Below are 18,547 nucleotides of genomic sequence, written 5' to 3' on the forward strand. Positions count from 1 at the left end.
TCTCCTACTGGTTTATCTGAAGTCAGAGACTGCATCCCATCTGTAAATCTAGTGCCTAGCTAAGGACCCAGGGGAGTATCCTAATCGCTGTTAAATTCAACAACAGATCACTGCAGAAGTTGAAATAAACTAATAACTTTCAAAAAACCCCAACAACCCACCACCCCAAAAACACAATAACAAGACGATGCAAGCTGTTGACTTAACCAGAATCATTATTCAACTTTCTAGACTCCATCATTCTATTTCCTTCCGAATACCATTTGCATGCACATTTTAGTCTGTCTAATTTCTTTCTTCATCTGATGTTTTTTACCACCCCTAACACTTGATGGTAATTAATAATATCTGTGCCCACAGGTCACTGTTGAATAAGCCAGCACAAGTATCATTCTACACCCCAATGTCAGGAAAATAAAACAGTAAAGGCATTTGTATCCTAAAGCTCTTTTGCCAAAATATGGGGAAAGAGTAAGATGACCCAAAATAATTACAAAGAATAACAGCTCCTGCCACAAACAGATTGTCAAGTCATCCCAAGAATGGAAGAGAGTTTGGGTCAATGGAGTAATAACATAAAAACCATCCAAATGACTAGACTGCTTCTACAAATGGGAAAGTGAAGATACTCCAAACTATTATGCCCCCAAATATACAACTGCATATTGTACAGTAGGCATAGAAATCAACCAGTTCTATGTATTAATTCCCACAAATTTTTTTTTCCTTTGAATGGGAACTTTCAGATCATTTTTCTACATATGAAGTCCTTATGTAAGGAGACCTGTGCTAGGTTCTGGGGACTTAAAATCCACACAGTTATTACAATGGAGAATGTTAAAGTCTACAAGGGGATACAGTTGTCTAGTATTATCTAATAAATCTGTTCATGAGAAGCTATGGCAACCTTATATTGTCTCCAACTATAGATCAAATCCTGCCCTCATCTCCCTCCCCTTCATTTCCACAGTGATATGTAGACCTGCTTTGACCATTGAAGAGACTGTCTAAACATAACAGCCTTCAGTATTACTGAAAGGGCCCTGCATACTTTAAAAATAAAAACTATTCTACAGCTACATTGGACTTCAAAGTACTAATCCAGCACATTCTTCTCATTAATTTTTTACATATTTGCATATATCTAATTCTGCTAACAGAGGATGAAGGAAATAAAGTTACCACAATGACGAGAGAAAGGCCTTATAAATTGATGTTCACTCAAGAAATAGACACTTGTACTGGCCACCTGAATGAAGTATAACAAGTCACAGCAAAGTAAGTGATCTTTGGGGGAAAAGTAATTTTTTAAAGCTAGCTTTGTCTTCATAATTTCTAACAATATTTGCTGACTGCAAACTCTGCAGAGACCATCTAAAGCCCACTCTCCTGTATGAGTATCAACCAGAAAATACCTCCAATGCCTGCTCCTGGCTTGCTATTCTGCATCAAAGCATCCTGACGTAATAGGACCAGTGGACCATTACTGACTTTGAAAGCTGCCCCTTTGAATGGTAGAAGGAGCAGTTTCTGCAGTCAATTCACTGAGATCTCATTGGAAGGCATTTTAAAGGGTGTTCAGGATAAAACCCACAGATCCTCTTGTTCCCCAATGATACTTTTTTTTTTACTTTAGATTACAAAACAGGAAATTAAAGTGCTCAACCAAAATCCCTGATAGGAAATATAAATCTCTAGAATGCTTTAATGACATTAATATCTCCCAAATGCCTAAAATTATTTCCTTAACAATTAGTTCAGAGAAAATGACATTCTCTTCCATAAGGTCCAAACATTCAAAAGTTCTGCTGTGAGAAATGACCTCCCTGACCCAAAAAATAATAAATTAAGAACAAGTGGCCTTTTTTCTCCTTTTCCTTTTTATAAGTTCTACATTCTATCTATAGTGAACAAATTAGAGACAACCCTTTCATGTCAACTACTTGGAGAGGCGTTTCATCATTTCTAGAAGTGGATTAATATGTTGGTGGGTACTCACAATATGGGGTGCTGTCAAACCTCTTTGGTCCCTCTGAAACAGAATCATGTTCCCATCCCCCAGAGGTCTTGCCTTTGTTGCTATTTTTTGTGCATTGATCTGGGTTTTCTGCCACTCTTTCAGAAGAACAGAGTTCAGCCCCCTCCCACAACTGCTGCTGTCCAAGAGGTGTGACAGCTTGAAGGCCTCACAGGAGAAGATACCAAGGGTTACACAGGGCATCTTTCAGTCCAAAGGGATAATGGGAACAAGAACCTTCTCTACCTTGCAGGTCAGCTTTGGTCAACGCAACTTTGTTAGCGAAAGAACAGGAAAGGTGAAAACAATAACCAGAGGTTAGTAAGAAATAGAGTAAACCAGGGTAACATGACAGAAATGAAAATACAATTGGCATAACCAACATCACTCAAACAGACAATTGAAATGCTCTACAGGTTCTCCAGAGACAGCACAGACAGGGGATGCACAGAACAGGGCGGAGCAGGCCTTGTCAGAGCCATGTTAGCAGAGCAGGGGCGGGGGAACACTGGACTAGACAAAGCACAAGCAGAGGTCACAAGAGCCTTCCCCCATCCACACAGCCAACCCCCAGGCATATGGTCCAGAAAAACAATTCTTCATCGGTCAGGATAAACATCAAAGAATAAGGGTAGTACATGGTCAGACTGAAACACACATGTGCACAGAGCCCACAGACATAATCCTGCACATGTAGGAGTTAAGCATGGAAGAGTTGCTGGGAGCACTACGCACAACCTACTGAAAATGCCACCAAGGAACGTGGCCCTAGAATCGGGCATTTGTATCAAGATGATTTGGGGCCACCAAAGAGCTTGATTTGTTTCATGTATAGCAATATAGCCAAATGCAACAGGCTGTAGACAAAAAGGCACCAAATCAATGCCCTTACACTTTATTCATGCTAGTCTCAAAATTAAGTATGGTGTTTCTCTTAGGGTTTCCCCATATGTGTTTGTGGAATTGCATTCCTAGCTAGTATATGCCTCCGAAGCAAAGCTGGCCCCAGATAGAAAGAGAGATTTACCAGCTGAGTATTGAATGAAACATTATTATCCAGTTCCTAGTTTTGAATAAGACATTATAAAACTCCTATCCCAAAATGCAAGTCACTGTTAGATGTTGGCTAAGAGTTGCCCAGAAGTTGAACTTAATCTAAATTATACACCTACATATATATGAGACATAAATTCAAAACCTAATTCCAGATGTTGTTTTCTTAGTATAAACAATTGAGTGTCAGTGAGTAGTAAATTAACGTCTTTTAAAAATAATTTGAACTCTTTAGGGTTAGAGAAAATAATACATTTACCAATTAAGCACCCTGAAGTGCCACTATCAATGACTTTTACAAGAACATAAGATATATCCTGGGCTTTGTACACCAGATATGTAAAAATAAAACGTATTTCCCTATGTTGAAGAGATTTGGGTTTTTATTCTTAGTAATGACTTCTCATCCCCTACCTGTTTCCTATTCTATACATAAAATTAAGTCAGATGTTCCCCATATTGTCCAATACTCAAAGGCTTTCTTGAGGGCCCCATACTCTATACAGAGATTCAGAATGACAATGACACTCCCTTGTAGTCTCTCCAAGGTTCTGTGCCCTTGATTCCCATCCTCACCATCTTCCACAGCACACTAAAGAGCTCCTGGGATCTCCTAGATGGGCTTATTCACAATGGTGCAAATTTCCAATGACAGCAATTTATGCCTTAACCCACTTTTTGGCCATTTTTCCCGGCCCCTTAGGCTAATTATCCAAGTCATCTGTGTACAATAAACAAGGACCTTCTTCCCTCAGCACTCATCCTCCACTTCATCCCACCCAGAGAGGCAGTCATAATGTGCCATGGGTAACCATCGCAATTATCTCCATGGCAATAGAGTGCAGTGCTATTAGGCCCAAGGGACTTGCCATAGATTCAGATGGTAGAGCCATCAAGTCACAATATTCAGCTCTGAACAATCACCCATACTCAGAGGAAGGTCAGAACCCACCATAATGCATGGGATGAGTCACATCAAACTGCACATAGAGCTGTTGGTAAGGATAGGGACATTTTCTCTGATCTAATGGACAAGTTCCATTCACTAATGCTCATACTGCTTTTCTTAAAGCTTTCTTAACTGGGGCCATTCCCACTTTATGCTATATGTTTCAATCCCCTTTTACAAAAGTTCATTTAGACTTCCTTTTAATTCAATACTACAGCTTTATGTCCTCACACTTTGATTTTTATATTCAATAGAAATGTGCTTCCAACACAGTGGCCGCAGACACATGACTACTGAGCATTTCAAAGGCATGTGGTCTGAATTGAGGGGGGGGGGGTTACTAGTATAAAATCCACACTTGATTTTCAAGGCTTAGTATGAAAAAATAGCAAAATGTCTTCATAATTTTGTATTGATTATAAGCTGAAATGGTAATATTTTGTATATATTGAGTTATGTTAAATGAAATATAAAATTAAAATGAATTTTACCTGTTACTTTCTACCTTCTAAAAATGTAGCTACAAGAAAATTTAAAATTACATATGTGACTAATTATATTTCTATGAGGCTTATTGCTATAAAGTTAAAATGGGTGACTCCTATTAACTTTCTTAAAGGAGGAACTGATGGCATGGTAAAAATATTTAACATTTGAAGCATGTCTTATGCTTTTCAATATGTGATTTTATTGTATGATTTAACTTGATATGATGAATTATTCCAGAATCATTGGAATGATTGTCATTCCACAATCTTCTAACCTAAGACACCCAATTTAATTTCCAAATGCTGCATCTATATCAGGATTGCCTTTTAACACCTGAAAGCATTAAAAGTAGGCAATAAGACAAAAAATTATTGAGTTAATTGAAATTGTGCATTCCCAGGGTAAGAAAGCAAAGTGTCTACTTTAGGTACTTGGTGATTCCCAACTTTCTGTCCCTCATGTATGCACACACCATGTTTGGCCCACAGAACTTGAGATATTCCTGGCTAAGGGGAACTACAGTGGGTTATAGAAACAATTAGTTTTATTATTAATGCCTCATGGGCAAATGACTCTCAGAGAAGGAGAAACAAAACTTCCATACTACAAATCAGCCTGGGGAGCTGATGGGAAGCTTTTATAAAAATGTGCTTTAAGGTGGCGAGCAAATCCAGCTGAAAGCTGGTTAAGAATAGAGCGATAAATGAAGTTGAACACAGGAGATGAATTAACAGGTTTGATGTAGTAAATCAGCGATTTTCAACCAGTGTGTCACAAGATTTTTTGAAACGTGCATTACCTACTTAGTCAAGGACACTGGCCTCTACAGTGGTTCTCAACCTTCCTAATGCCGCGACCCTTTAATACAGTTCCTCATGTTGTGGTGACCCCCAACCATAAAATTATTTTCATTGCTACTTCATAACTGTAATTTTGCTACTGTTATAAATCGTAATGTAAATATCTGATAGCAGGATGTATTTTCATTGTTTGCGACCCACAGGTTGAGAACCGCTGCCTTAGATTGTCAAATCAGAAAAATGACAACAGCCAGCACAATAGCTGTCTGGTATGAATGAATCAAAATTATACCTATTATTTTTGTCAGATAGGCAAAAAATATAAAACTTGTTTTGGTATGCCACAGAATTTTAGTAATTAGTTTATGTGTGCTGTGTGATTAAAAAAAAGGTCGAAAATCGCTATGGTAAATTAATGAGGAATACAAGAAAACACAATATATTGCACAAAGGACCATGAAGCTCAACCAGACGAAAGAACACATAGATCCTTGTGACAGGTCAGACATCCTCTTTGCCTGTCCAGTTTGGTAAGAGTCACCCTTTCAGCCTACCCAGAGCCTCTAGGAGAGGCTGAAAATATTCACTGCTGCCCTCTGCTGGCTAGAACTAGACTGTTTTTACATAGAGGAAAGAACTGTTGGGACTCGAAGACCTGTACAACTGAGTACATGAAGAGACAGTGGATCACCTACAGAAACAGGCTGAGCATGGTTTGTTGTGCTGCACTGATGAGTATGTGATGTTATTATGTGTCTCACATGAAATAATACCTGAAAATAATAACCCTACCATTTACTGAGTACTTACAAGGTATATACTAGGCATTTTATGTATATCTCTGATTTATGGATGTTAGCTTCCAAGGTGAGTTTTATTGCCTCATTTTACAGGTGAGGAAGATGTAGATCAGAGAGGTTATGTAATTTTTCAAAGGTCACACAGCTAAGAAGCACTACTCTCTGGACTTCAATCTAAGTCTTTTCAATATCAAAGCTGTTCCACCACACCACACCAAGACTCTGCTTAACAAAGCCTGACATCTAGTAAGTACTCAATAAATGTTAGTTTCCTTCCATCATTATGGCATTCTGACATCGTTTTCCTATCTCCTGCTAATGCAGTCACCATTAGCAACATAGGAAACATTTTGTTAATGGTGACATCCATAGGATGTAAAAAGTCTCTAGTTTTTACTTTCCCATGTAGTAAAGTATAAATAAAAGTCCCCGATGCCCTTTCAGCCATGCTGGAAGCAAAGGCACAAGTCAGGAGAAGCCTGATGTCAATGCCAGAAAAGGTCCTCAATCCGCAGGTATGTGACACTGGAAAGACATCAGCCAACATACATTCCTGGAGCAGGTGGCACATGTCTTCACATACTAGGCAATGACAGAGGACACTGATGGTGATGCAATGTTGGACAGTGAATGGGGAATAAGAGAAGACTGGCCAACTGAGGAAGGAGGCACTGGCAGAGGCAGCAAAGAGGCTCGGTGCTTGCAACAAGGCTACTGCTTAACAAGAAAGAAGGCTGTACCTTCACAGCCACGCTCGATCTGTCCGCTCCGATGGAGGGCATCATTGATGAGGTCTGGCAGGCGCCCGTTCAGGTCCACTGATGCCAGACAGCCCTGAAAGCCATCCCGGGAGGCCACAAGCTTTGGGAGGTTGCTATACATGCCTTGGGCCAGACCCGCCATGTACAGGTCACCTGGAAAGGAAAGCAGGTAGTAAAAGCAAATGAGTCAAGGACTGGAAACCTGGTCAACTAAAGCCAATGTACTATAGGCCATTTATTTAGGTAATGGTAATAGATCGGGGGAGAAAAACAGCATAATCAAAATAATTACCAGAGTTTCTACATTATACAAAGAGAAAACTAACATTTCTTATGTGTCATTCATTTTTTAAACATCATCTCATATTAATCAGCACATATAGTCTAGGAGGCAGGTACTGTTACCATCCTATATAATAAAAGCCCAGCAACTGAAATGGCAGAATGACCAGAGACCAGAACAACTACGGCCCCTCAACCTGGCCGGCCGGCCCGCAGTGAGTGATTAGGGGCAATCAGGCAGGCGAGTGGTTAGGGGTGATCAGGCAGGCAGGTGAGCAGTTAGGGGCCAGCAGTCCCATATTGCGAGCGGGATGTCTGACTGCCAGTTTAGGCCCGACCTGCAGGGATCCCTATGGGATTGGGCCTAAACTGGCAGTTGGACATCCCCCAAGGGGTCCCAGATTTCAAGAAGATGCAGGCTGAGCTGAGGGGAACACCCCCCCTCCCCTGCATGAATTTCATGCACCAGGCCTCTAGTTTTATAATAAAGCTTAACATTTCAACAAATCCATTTATTGAGTGCTTTTCATGTGCCTATTACCAATGCGATGCTGAGGGTTTTACAGACATTATTTCATCAAACTTCTTAACAGCCCATAAACTTAGCAACAATTACTATCCTAATCTTGAAAAAAAGTATACAGAAGGTGTCTAAAAATTTTTACCAAAGTCCTCTCATACAGTAAATCATTCAAGTGAAGTTCCAAAACCTGGATTCCCTAATCTGTGTTAGGGTCTCTTCTCATTTTGCCATTTATCTCTTCATCACTTAGCCCCCAAGGCACACTCAGAAAATGAGCCATTCCTTGAGGAGTGGTCTAAGTAAACACTGAATACATTACCTTATAGTATAATTCAGTGTCATTAAAAAAGAATATGCATAATGAATCAAAAATACAGAGTGCTCATAAACTGTAGTTTGCCTCTGGAAACAGTCTTTCAATGGTAAGAAATGCTCTAACAAGGATAAATTTCTCTATAAGGTTTACCTTTCAAGTCCAGATTTTTGGCACCATTGATAACCTGAGTGACCACTTTCGTGTCCACTTTCAGGCTGTGAGTGTTACTGTTGTCCCGAGTGATGACGACGTTGTGCCACTGGTTGTCATTCAGGGGGCGGTCACTGTTGCCCTTGATCACATTGGGGCCATTCCCCAAGTCAAACACGTAGTGGATGTACCTAGGAGGGAAACAACCCTCCAATGACTTGAGATTTCCTGAAGTCGTTTAATGGCAATGTGTGCATAATGACATCTGAGCCTTCAAATCACCTATGCTAAACTGGCATCACACAGGAATAATTAAAGCTTCTTGTATCCTAATAATTTAGGAGTCAGATCCTATTCTATCAGACTTCACTATCATTTGATACTCACAGAATCTACTTCTTTAACACTACCTAGGAAAAATAAGAGCCAGAAAGTAGTGCAGGTGGTATACTCCAAAGTACTAGGGGGCCACATTTAAATTCACAGTCAATAATAGGTCTGTTTTGGGGAGTTTTGTTATGGCTTTGCTTTTGTTTTGACTATTATTTTTCATCACATGGTAGTAAAATGTCTTGAAGAAAGAACAGATTTATTTAAATTTACATTTATGTTCTCATGATAGGATTGGAAATATATATATATACATTTCATTTCTTCCTATAAATGTTATAGTTACAGATTGTACTACTGCCCAAAGAAAGATGCAATGTACCCCCTATTCTTCTTTTGCAAATATTAGATTTTTTCATAGGTTTAAAGGCTACATTTCATAGTAAAAAGTCTGATAGTATTGAGTTAGAGAAGATTTTAAATAAAGTTATTCTCTTCCTTCTAGCCGTAATCATCACATAAATATATTAATCAATGAGAGCATGTATCAGGACACTTTTTCTCATGTCTCTATGTAAGTCTTGTGCTCAGATATTTAGTATGAACTATATGATCCCTTCCACTTACCCCTTGACTAGCTCAACAGCAATGAAGTCATTGCCATCCCCACTATTGAAGAGAATGAAGCCATCAGCTGAGGTGGTCTTGAACTGGAAGAAGAGGTGCATGGAGGTGTAGGCCTGCAGGGTTGCCAGGCTCAGGTAACTACTCTTTGTCTTGAAGGTGACAGGGTCAGCTATAATGTTCCTCAGTCCAAAACGAGCCTTCAGTTCACAGTAGTCAATGTCGCCATTTTTGCACAAGTCAATGTAGAGCAGGCCATTAAACATGAGGCTCTGCAAGTGGCCAATGAAACTGGAGGGGACAACAGAGATGTAACGTTTCTCGGTCATGATACCAGTTTCAATATTGTGGAATTCCAAGCGGGTGTGATCTCCAAGCATTGTACCTGTGAAAATCATAAATGAGATACCAATAAGGAAAGTTATCATGTTTTTGTCATAGCACCTTTAATATATCTTTTAGGTCTAATCCCCGCCCTCCCTCCAACACACACACACAATATTGTTTTCTTGAGTCAGTTCCAGAAAACAAAATACTCACTACACTATATACTTGATGTGGCCTCAGTGGGGGAGCTGGTTACTGGCCCAGCCCAAGCTACCACCCTGCATCCCACATTCTCATCCAGCTGCTCAGATGCCCCATCATATATGAAAAAAATACAAGATCATGGGTAACTCAAGTTAAATGATAAAACTATTAGTTTTCTTCATTCAGGAAAACAACTGGGTCCTGGTATACACTATAAGAAGAAAAGTCTTTTTTTTTCTCCTAACCCTTATAAAAACACAACAAACAAACTTTAGTTATTTACTGCCAAATAATTCACCACCTAATGATTCAGTAGCTAGTACGGTCATGCACCACATAAGGGCATTTTGGTTAACAACAGACTGCATATACAACAATGATCCCATAAAAGTATAATGGAGATGAATACTATTGCCTAGTGATATTGTGTCCATGGCAACATCATAGCATAATGTATTACTCACATGATTGTGGTGATGCTGGCATAAATAAATGATGCTAGTACTAGTATAAACCAACTTACTGCTCTGCCAATCATATAAAGGTATAGTACATACAATGATGTACAGGACATACTTAATAACGATAACAAACAACTATGTTATCAGGTAATGTATTTACCATACTATACTCTTTATCACCATTCTAGCATGTACTTTTTCTACTTACAAAAAAAAGTTTGCTATAGAAAAGTATGTGGTATTACACTGGCAGCTGCTTCATTCATCTTGTGTGTAGCACATATTTTGATTGCATCATTTTCTCTTGTGCTTGATTTAATCTCATGTTGGTTTGTACAGTAACATACTATACAGACACGTAGCCTAGAAACAATAGGCTGTACCATATAACCTATGTGCCTATTTCAGGACACTTCTTCTTATGTCCCTACTTTATGCAAGGCTTGCTCATAGTAAGCCATACCATCTAGGTTTACATAAGTATACTCCATGATGTTCATACAAGATCATTAAGGCAGTGGTTCTCAACCTGTGGGTTGTGACCCCTTTGGCAGTCGAACGACCCTTTCACAGGGGTCGCCTAAAACCATCCTGCATATCAGATATTTACATTATGATTCATAACAGTAGCAACATTACAGTTATGAAGTAGCAATGAAAATAATTTTATGGTTGGGTCACAACATGAGGAACTGTAATTAAAGGGGCAGAAGGTTGAGAACCACTGATCTAAGGCCACTTCCTTAGACCAGATCTTTGTCATTAAGTAGTGCATAGCTGTAATTCTGGAAAAGTTTCTATTGTGGAACATCTGTTAATTTCATTTTCCCAGCAACTGTTGCTTTTTTCTGATATTAACACCTGATTTTCTTTTGAAAGCTACCTTCCCTACTTTACTTTTAAACCATCTGGGATGGGTGAAGCTGACCCCATTATGAAGTATTCAAGCTACTTAGACTGAACCACTCAACATATTTTATCCCCCCAGCCTTAGAGTAAAACCTAAGGACTAAGAACTTTAGCATTTATCTCAGTCACCTGGAGGGGATGCTAAAACAGTTTTTTGGGCCCTACCCTCAGAGTTTATTATTCAAGAGTCTGAGGTGAGGCCTGAAAATTTGCATTGCTAACAAGTTCTGAATTGAAGCATTTAAGACTGATCTAGAAACTACCCTCAGAACCACTGTACTAGCAACAACCCAAGCTGGTCCAGTAGTGATCAGCTTTAGGGATTTTGCAAGAAAATTTACAAGTTGTCTTTGCAAGAAAGGCTTGTTGAAGGGGTAAGAAGGAGCCTAGATTAGCAGCAGCCATGCAATTATGTGAGAGACTGGGCCTGCCTGAGGATCTGGGGCATAGAAAACAAGCATGAAATGGAGAAACATGATTTTTCCAGGATGATGTCATTTGAAAATCTGGATCCAGCCAGCCAACTCAGACTTTAATTCCATTTTGTGCTTAAAGCCTTTGAGTTGAGCTCCTAATATTTGCAATGGAACGATCTCCATCTAATACAAACCATTAGCCCTTTTTCCTCACCTAGTTTACCCATATCAGAAAATTATATAAGATTGAGATTGAAGAAGGGCTTGGATAAGTAATAGAAGGGAAACTAACAGTGGAATTTGAACACTTAGCCCAGGGCCAGAGACTAATTTGGGGTTCAGTGAGTGACTGAAGCAGGGATAATGAGAAGGGCTTGAAAAAGATACACAGAGACTGGAAATTTTAACAACAAAGTCAAGGATAACATCATTAGTATGGCTAGAGTAGAAGGTGGCTCCCTGGACATTCACACAGAAATGAGTCAATAAAATTTAGCAAGTTGTTTCTTAATGCCTCAATGTTTAAGGGGAGGGAAGGGGAATTCCCTCTGCCTGCCCTCTCGTGTTATCTTTTATATTAAAGAGACTCCACCAGCAAGACTCTCCTAGCATCTCTTTATCCCATCCCTCTTTTATAACTTTCCAGAAAAAAAAAAATAAGGAGTGACATAATCTAAAAGATTAAAGATAATCTGCAAAGCAAAACTATGTGCAGAACTCAGACCCTGGCACTTTCTGTTTCCCTTTAGGGGAGCAAGCTGCCTTCAGAAAGCACCCAATCTACCCCACTCACCTACAGCATGGATGTTGGAGGAGCAAGCCTTGCTTCAGCATAGGCTGCCTGCCCCAGTCCTGAATTAGTGTTCAAGTGAGCAATTCCATCCAATTCTCAGTTCAGTAGATGTAAACCACATCTTTCAATATCAGTGTTATCATTAATAAAAATTATATTTAATTTCTACCTGCCTTGCATTTTTCTCCTCTATTGGCGTAGAACTCAGGTGGCAAAAAAGAGAGGATCATTCATATTTTTTTGAGTCCCTTATACTTCAATATCTAGGAAGTCTGAGAAGATTACACCCTCAGATGCTCAATATTAATTTTATCTCTATGGGAGCATACTTGAGACCTAATTCAAAAAAATTGCTCATATACACAAAAATCATATTTGCATTTATGAGCATCTATGTGGTATTTTGACAACTAGTTACAAATCATTCTCAATATAAGCAAAAACAAAATAATGATGTTGGTTAACTAAATATAAAAATGTAATAGAACAAAAATCAAAATGCAACATAAATCTGCTAACAATTGAATAACTAGGAAAAAGAATTACTGCATAAAATTACTTAGTATTGAAAACTGGACTGGTCATGAAAATGCAAAGTAGCCTAACCTAAATTCATGTGCTCTGAAACAATGAAGTAATGGAAATAAATACCCAAGGTCAATTGGGCTATAGCTGCTTATATCAGAGCTAGAGAATGATGGGGAGGCAAAAATCATAGCCAGTTTCCATGGGGACACAGGAACACCGAACCATGATGACGCTGGTGGTCATGCTAATTTTTACTTTACAAACAAACAAACAAACAAAACAGCAATGAGAACCAAAAAGTAATAATGGGATGCCCACTGGTAAAGATTGGGGTCTCAAAAGGAATCTAAAAAGTCTGTTTTAAAGTCATTTTGGAGCTTTTAAAGAAATTATGGATTAACTGACCTCCAAAATTGAGGGGTTAGGAAATTCTGCTCACTAGAATATGAATTTCATAAAGCCAGAAAATCATGTAAGGTAAGAAAAGCATGTAAAAATTATATGAAAACCATATAAGATTGAGCTTGAATAAGGGCTTGGATAAGTAATAGAAGGGAAAATAGCAATGGAATTTGAACAGTTCAGGGACAGAGACTAATTTAGGGTTCAGGATATCTATGAGAAGCTTCCACCAAAAATTGGTGAGGGGTGCGGAGAAGGTGATGTGGGGCCAAATTAGAAAAGAAATTCATTTCTCCATACACTAAAAGAAACTCCTTTTTGTGTGGGTGCAGGTTCCCAAATAAGTATGCTATTTTACCCAGAGAAAGCACTGAAGGCATTGCATAAAGTTACAAATGTGTACAAATTAAAACATTTTTTAAAAAATCTCTGTATTACCTAACCAGTATTAATAACCAGGAACATTTTCATTCGTCTTCTCTGAAGGCCATCTGTAGACTAAAACTCCTTTCCAATTAAATGTGGAATGAATGCATACTCCGTAGCAGCTGCTTCCCAATTTTAGAGGAAAGAGGAGTAACTGGGGAGAAAGATATCAAGGGAAAACCAAGACTAGGGCTATCCCTTAGCCAGGCACTGTGCTAGGCACTTCATAACCACCATCGAGGTCATGATCTCAATAAACTGTAGGAAGGTATCATTATCTAGGCTCAGATGTGTGGACCCTTAGCTTAGAGAGGTCAAGCAATGTGACCAAAGTTTATACAGGCGGTAAATAGTAGAGCCCCAAATTGAATTTAGATGTATTTAATTCCAAAGTCCACATTTTAACTTGCATTTCTCTCTTTAGAGAAAAGGCTTGACTGGTTCCTTACATTATTACCCAATAAAAATCTATAGATGGACCTTAACTGGTGAGAAAGTCCACACAGAAGCTGCTGTGATGAGTGCACACTTCTTCCCAGAGACCGAGTATCCTAATGCTGTAGGCAATATATGCAGCACCTTCCCTAGCCCAGCTATGTTGCCTCAGACCCTGTGCACACCTTCACCTTCAACTTTCACTGAAGGCCAACAAGGGCTTACAGACCAGCCCTCAGGAGGATGCAGTTTGTGGAGAACATAAACCATGGAAAACTTGGCCAAGTTCAAGCTGTAGCTGCCCACGAGACATTCAAACATAGTGGATGAGCATGTAGGCTCTGAGGCTAGACCGCCTGGGTTACCTAACTTCCATGCCTCAGTTTCCCATCTGTGAAATAGGTATGAAACTATCAGGATTAAATGTATCAATGACGTAGACAGTACTTAGAACAGTGTCTAGTGTTCAAACTGTAAGCTGTTACTAAATCTTCAGCATTTATTTTTCCCCTTTGTCTAAAATATGTTAGTTTTCTGATTACTAGTATGCCACCTGTTTTCTCTCTCTTCTGAGAACACAAGATCTTTAAGTAGGAACCACTTCTTGCCTCTTCTAGATGTCCTATAGCAGAGGGCCTGAGGGCAGCAAGCATCCCTGGCACTTGGGAAGGAGGCTGTATTAGAGACATCTACTGTGGAGTCAGAGTCTGGATCACACCATTTCTGCACATGGGGGACCTGGCCAACATCAAGAGCTTGGCAAAGAAATCATGGAAATGGCTTAGTGGAGGCAACTTGACCTCCCAGTGGCTCCCCGACATGGAAAGAAAAGTGAAGAAAAGAAAGGCTTCCAAAGGCTCAGAAAAGGATGCACAATTTACCCACAATCCTCCAGCTCCACTGCTCCCATACCCTTTTCTCCTCAGTATGTTGTGGAGAAACATTTCCCACATGCATATGCTGTAAAATGACTTAATAAAAAGGAGTTCTGGAACCAAATAAATTTGGTAAATACTGCACACTTAATTATTGATGATTGGCAATGTGAATTAGCATATTAAAGGCTCCTAATAAGTCTTACAATAAATAAATCAACTTCATGTTGTTGAACCTAACTTTTCTAAATCTTTCTCTGATATTTTGTTAATGTGTGGAAGAATTTTCCCATGGAAATCTTGGGCCAATGGCTTTTCACAGCGAGGTCCTGTACGTGCAATATGGGGAGAGAGAGGGAGAGGGAGAAGGCAGCATGGACCAGAGTGGACAAAGAGGGTGAATTTTTGCACCAGCAGGAAGTTCTTGGTGGTGTGGTCAATTCGTGCAGCATTAGCCCCAATCTGAGGAGCATAGCCCAAGGGAGGTAGTCTTTTAATTTATTCTTGATAATAGAAATCCAGGTTAATCAATCAATCAATCCTTATTAACTGTCAACTGAACTTAATACATTTCCAGGAAGATATTATATTATAATAAATGAAAACCACCAGGCTGAGGAATATTTATTTCCTTGCTTTTGATTTCTTATGAGTCTGACCTATTCTTTGCATCATTTCTACAAACTAGCTGAAAATTTGACACCCTGGGGGACCTTAAACAGCATGAAAGGGATTACTAAATAAGCCAATAATACACTACTTAATAACATGAGGACTGAGTGGTATTTTAATTTCATTGCCTGATTTTATGACTTCTATGAGCTAAAATTAAAATTCCCAAACCCCTTATCACTGTGAAAAGCATTCCAATGTTGTAGCTCATACACAAAATGGCTCTTTTCTTCTCCCAGATTTCTTTATCCTTATGGCTGCTTTTTTCCATCAGCGGCAAAGTAGAGGGTAAGGCGGAAAACGAAAGAGCTTCATTAATTTCAAATATCAAATTACTGGATGGCTTGGGCGTGCCATGGTTTAGTCCTGTTTTTAAATTATTAGTAGAAAAAGGAAATACACTTCATAATTACCTTTATTCTAAAATTTCTGTAAAGGAATAATGACTCAGGGAGGCAATACCAATTATGTACCCTTAGTTCTGGGGCTCCTTATGACTATAGCTTTCAGGCATGTGATTTCTTATGGAAATAAACGGGACTCACTGTTTGGAGAAATTGGTGTGAGATCGCCATCTAGTGGCTGGTATTCAAAACACACAGCAAACAGCACTGCTTTGGGCTTTACTGGGCTAAACCCAGAGGAGTTAGCCAGGCATGTGTCACTGAACTGCCTTTGCAGGCTCCTGTCTGCACTAACACCTCATGGGGAGTTCTTGAATAATTAATTACGGTTGGCTGTGGGTTCTAAACCTTTAACCATTTTTACATCTCTTTGCCGACATTCATTACACAAGGCTAAGTTACCCTGCCGGCCTACAGAACAGTAACCTTACCCCCCACTATGTTAGGTCTATGTACATCTGGAAGGCTTGCAATAGCGCTGTGGCTCTGTCTTCATTTTGGGAAAAGGACAGTGGATCTCAAAGTCTACCTGCTGAATTGTATCTCAAAGTCTACCTGCTGAATTGTATTCCCCACCTCACCCTAATCCCTACTTTGTACGACAAATCACTTTCTTATGTTGGATTATGATGCCCAGCAAGCAGCTTGATTTAGTGAAATCACACAGACATGAATTTTGAGCTTATGTACATAGCTCCCTCGAAGTTTCAGGTTCCCCTTATGTAAAATGACAATAATAACACTAACTTTGCAAGGTAATTTATAGAACGACAGAACACTAAAGGAGCTGATATGAATAAGACAGCTAACTTAGTCCTTAATGATAACTGGGCACTGATATATGCCTCATGCTCTTCCTCCACCCAGAGACTCTCATTCTGTACACACACACACACACACACACACACACACACACCTGCATACATGCATACGTGGCTCACTACTATTACTGACTCCAGAAGTAAAAAGGGCTCAGGCTTGTGAACATAAAATTAAATTATAGGATCAATATTGCAGAAACTTTATGCTAAGAAAGAATCTCAGCAATAATGGAATATCTAGTTTAAAAATGAAGAAATGAGTAAAAACAAGTTTAGTGTACTTATCCCAAAGGCATAAAGCACTTTAGTGACAATGGCTGTATTAAATCCCAGGCCTCTTGATCCCAATCTGATGGTCCTAATCACAGAAATTGCTTAGGCCACAGACTTCATTTAACAAAGCCCAGAAATGGTGACTTTTCTAGCATCCTGCAGAGAATCAACATCAGAGTCCAGTTCCTGATGCCAACAGTGTTCCATGTAATACCCCTGCTGCCCCAAGTTTTCTTTTCCCACATGGACAAGAATCCTAGATAACAGGTGTGCACTGCTGTGGAACAGAAGAGGGTGTAGATTTATGGGATGCAACATTTAAGATGCAATTGAAAGTGACCTCTCTTCCATCCTAGACCTCATTAATTACATTCACCCATCAAATTCCACCTGAAAAACTGTATTCATAAACCACTTGTGCAATCTCCAGCCCCAATTTATAATCTCTTCTGATGGACAGTTACAATCTAACCCACACAAATTAGGAGTTCATTATATTGCTTGTCTTATTTTTAAACACCCGAGTCATATCTAACTTACTAGACTGATTCATTGAGGATGTGGATAATCTCATTTTTCCTTTTATACCCTATAATCCTCAGCATGCTACTGACATATAACAGGCTCTCAAGAAATATATACTTCTTGTGTGAGGCTCTGAAGGTCCCTCACCTAGGTGTGGATTCATTCACTATTTCATAATGAATGAAGTTTACATTCACTGCCCTCCTAGAATGTAAATTCCCCCAGGCCAAGGACTTGCCTATTTGTTCATCACCATATCCTCAGTGCCTTCTAAAGTAGCACTTGGTACAGAGTAGGTACTCAATTAATAAGAACTAAATAAATGACTGATTATTCAGCACCTTCTAAGTAACATGCACTGCTTGAGGTACTGACTTTTCCCTATTGTTTTTGGAATTTCTGGTTTATCCATCTCCCTCTACCAGAGAGTGACTGATGCATGCACTGAGGGAATAAACTTGGTATTGGGGAAGTTGACTGATAACCGCTTTTTTAATAACTGGATAATAGAAGGATCTGAAGAACCCTACATCTATTCTCCAGACACATACTCGACTCCTAAGAGACCCATCAATATATAATTACAGTACTTGGTCAGTTCTTTAATACAGATCAATTAAAAGGGATTTTGAAAATACAGAGGAGGACCTTCTTAGCCTTGCCTGAGCTTGTCAACAGAGAATATGACATGTGACTTCTATTAAGCCAACAGAGAATATGACATGTGACTTCTATTAACATCTTTGGAAAAAAGCTCTTGAAGCACTGAATGACTAAGAGGAATAGTAGAGCAAGGAGCAACACATCTCACTACAGCTGTACTCACCCTCAGCCACATCATCGTCCACAGTTAACTTAAGGCTCTTTCCTCTCCGCACCACCCGAACGGTGTGCCACTCATTGTCGTTGAGCTTCTGCCCGGCATACAGGGTCTCAGGTCCTTTGCCTAAGGATGGTGGTAAGTGCCAAAATTAGAACCGTC

At 39.4% G+C, this 18,547-nt stretch overlaps 1 protein-coding gene across 1 annotated transcript in view; it reads right to left on the reverse strand.

Annotated features, from left to right (window-relative positions):
* Nucleotides 1-18,547, reverse strand: part of NRXN3 (neurexin 3) — a 1,138,093-nt gene that overhangs the window by 832,213 nt on the left and 287,333 nt on the right. Inside the window, exons 7-10 of the mRNA XM_059689087.1 lie at nt 18,392-18,511; nt 9,098-9,479; nt 8,141-8,331; nt 6,849-7,022 (exon numbers count right to left, since the gene is read on the reverse strand). Of these exons, the coding sequence (XP_059545070.1) occupies nt 6,849-7,022; nt 8,141-8,331; nt 9,098-9,479; nt 18,392-18,511 (867 nt within the window). The remainder of the gene's footprint in view (nt 1-6,848; nt 7,023-8,140; nt 8,332-9,097; nt 9,480-18,391; nt 18,512-18,547) is intronic.

Source organism: Myotis daubentonii, chromosome 1, assembly GCF_963259705.1.
Source record: "Myotis daubentonii chromosome 1, mMyoDau2.1, whole genome shotgun sequence".
NCBI lineage: Eukaryota > Metazoa > Chordata > Mammalia > Chiroptera > Vespertilionidae > Myotis > Myotis daubentonii.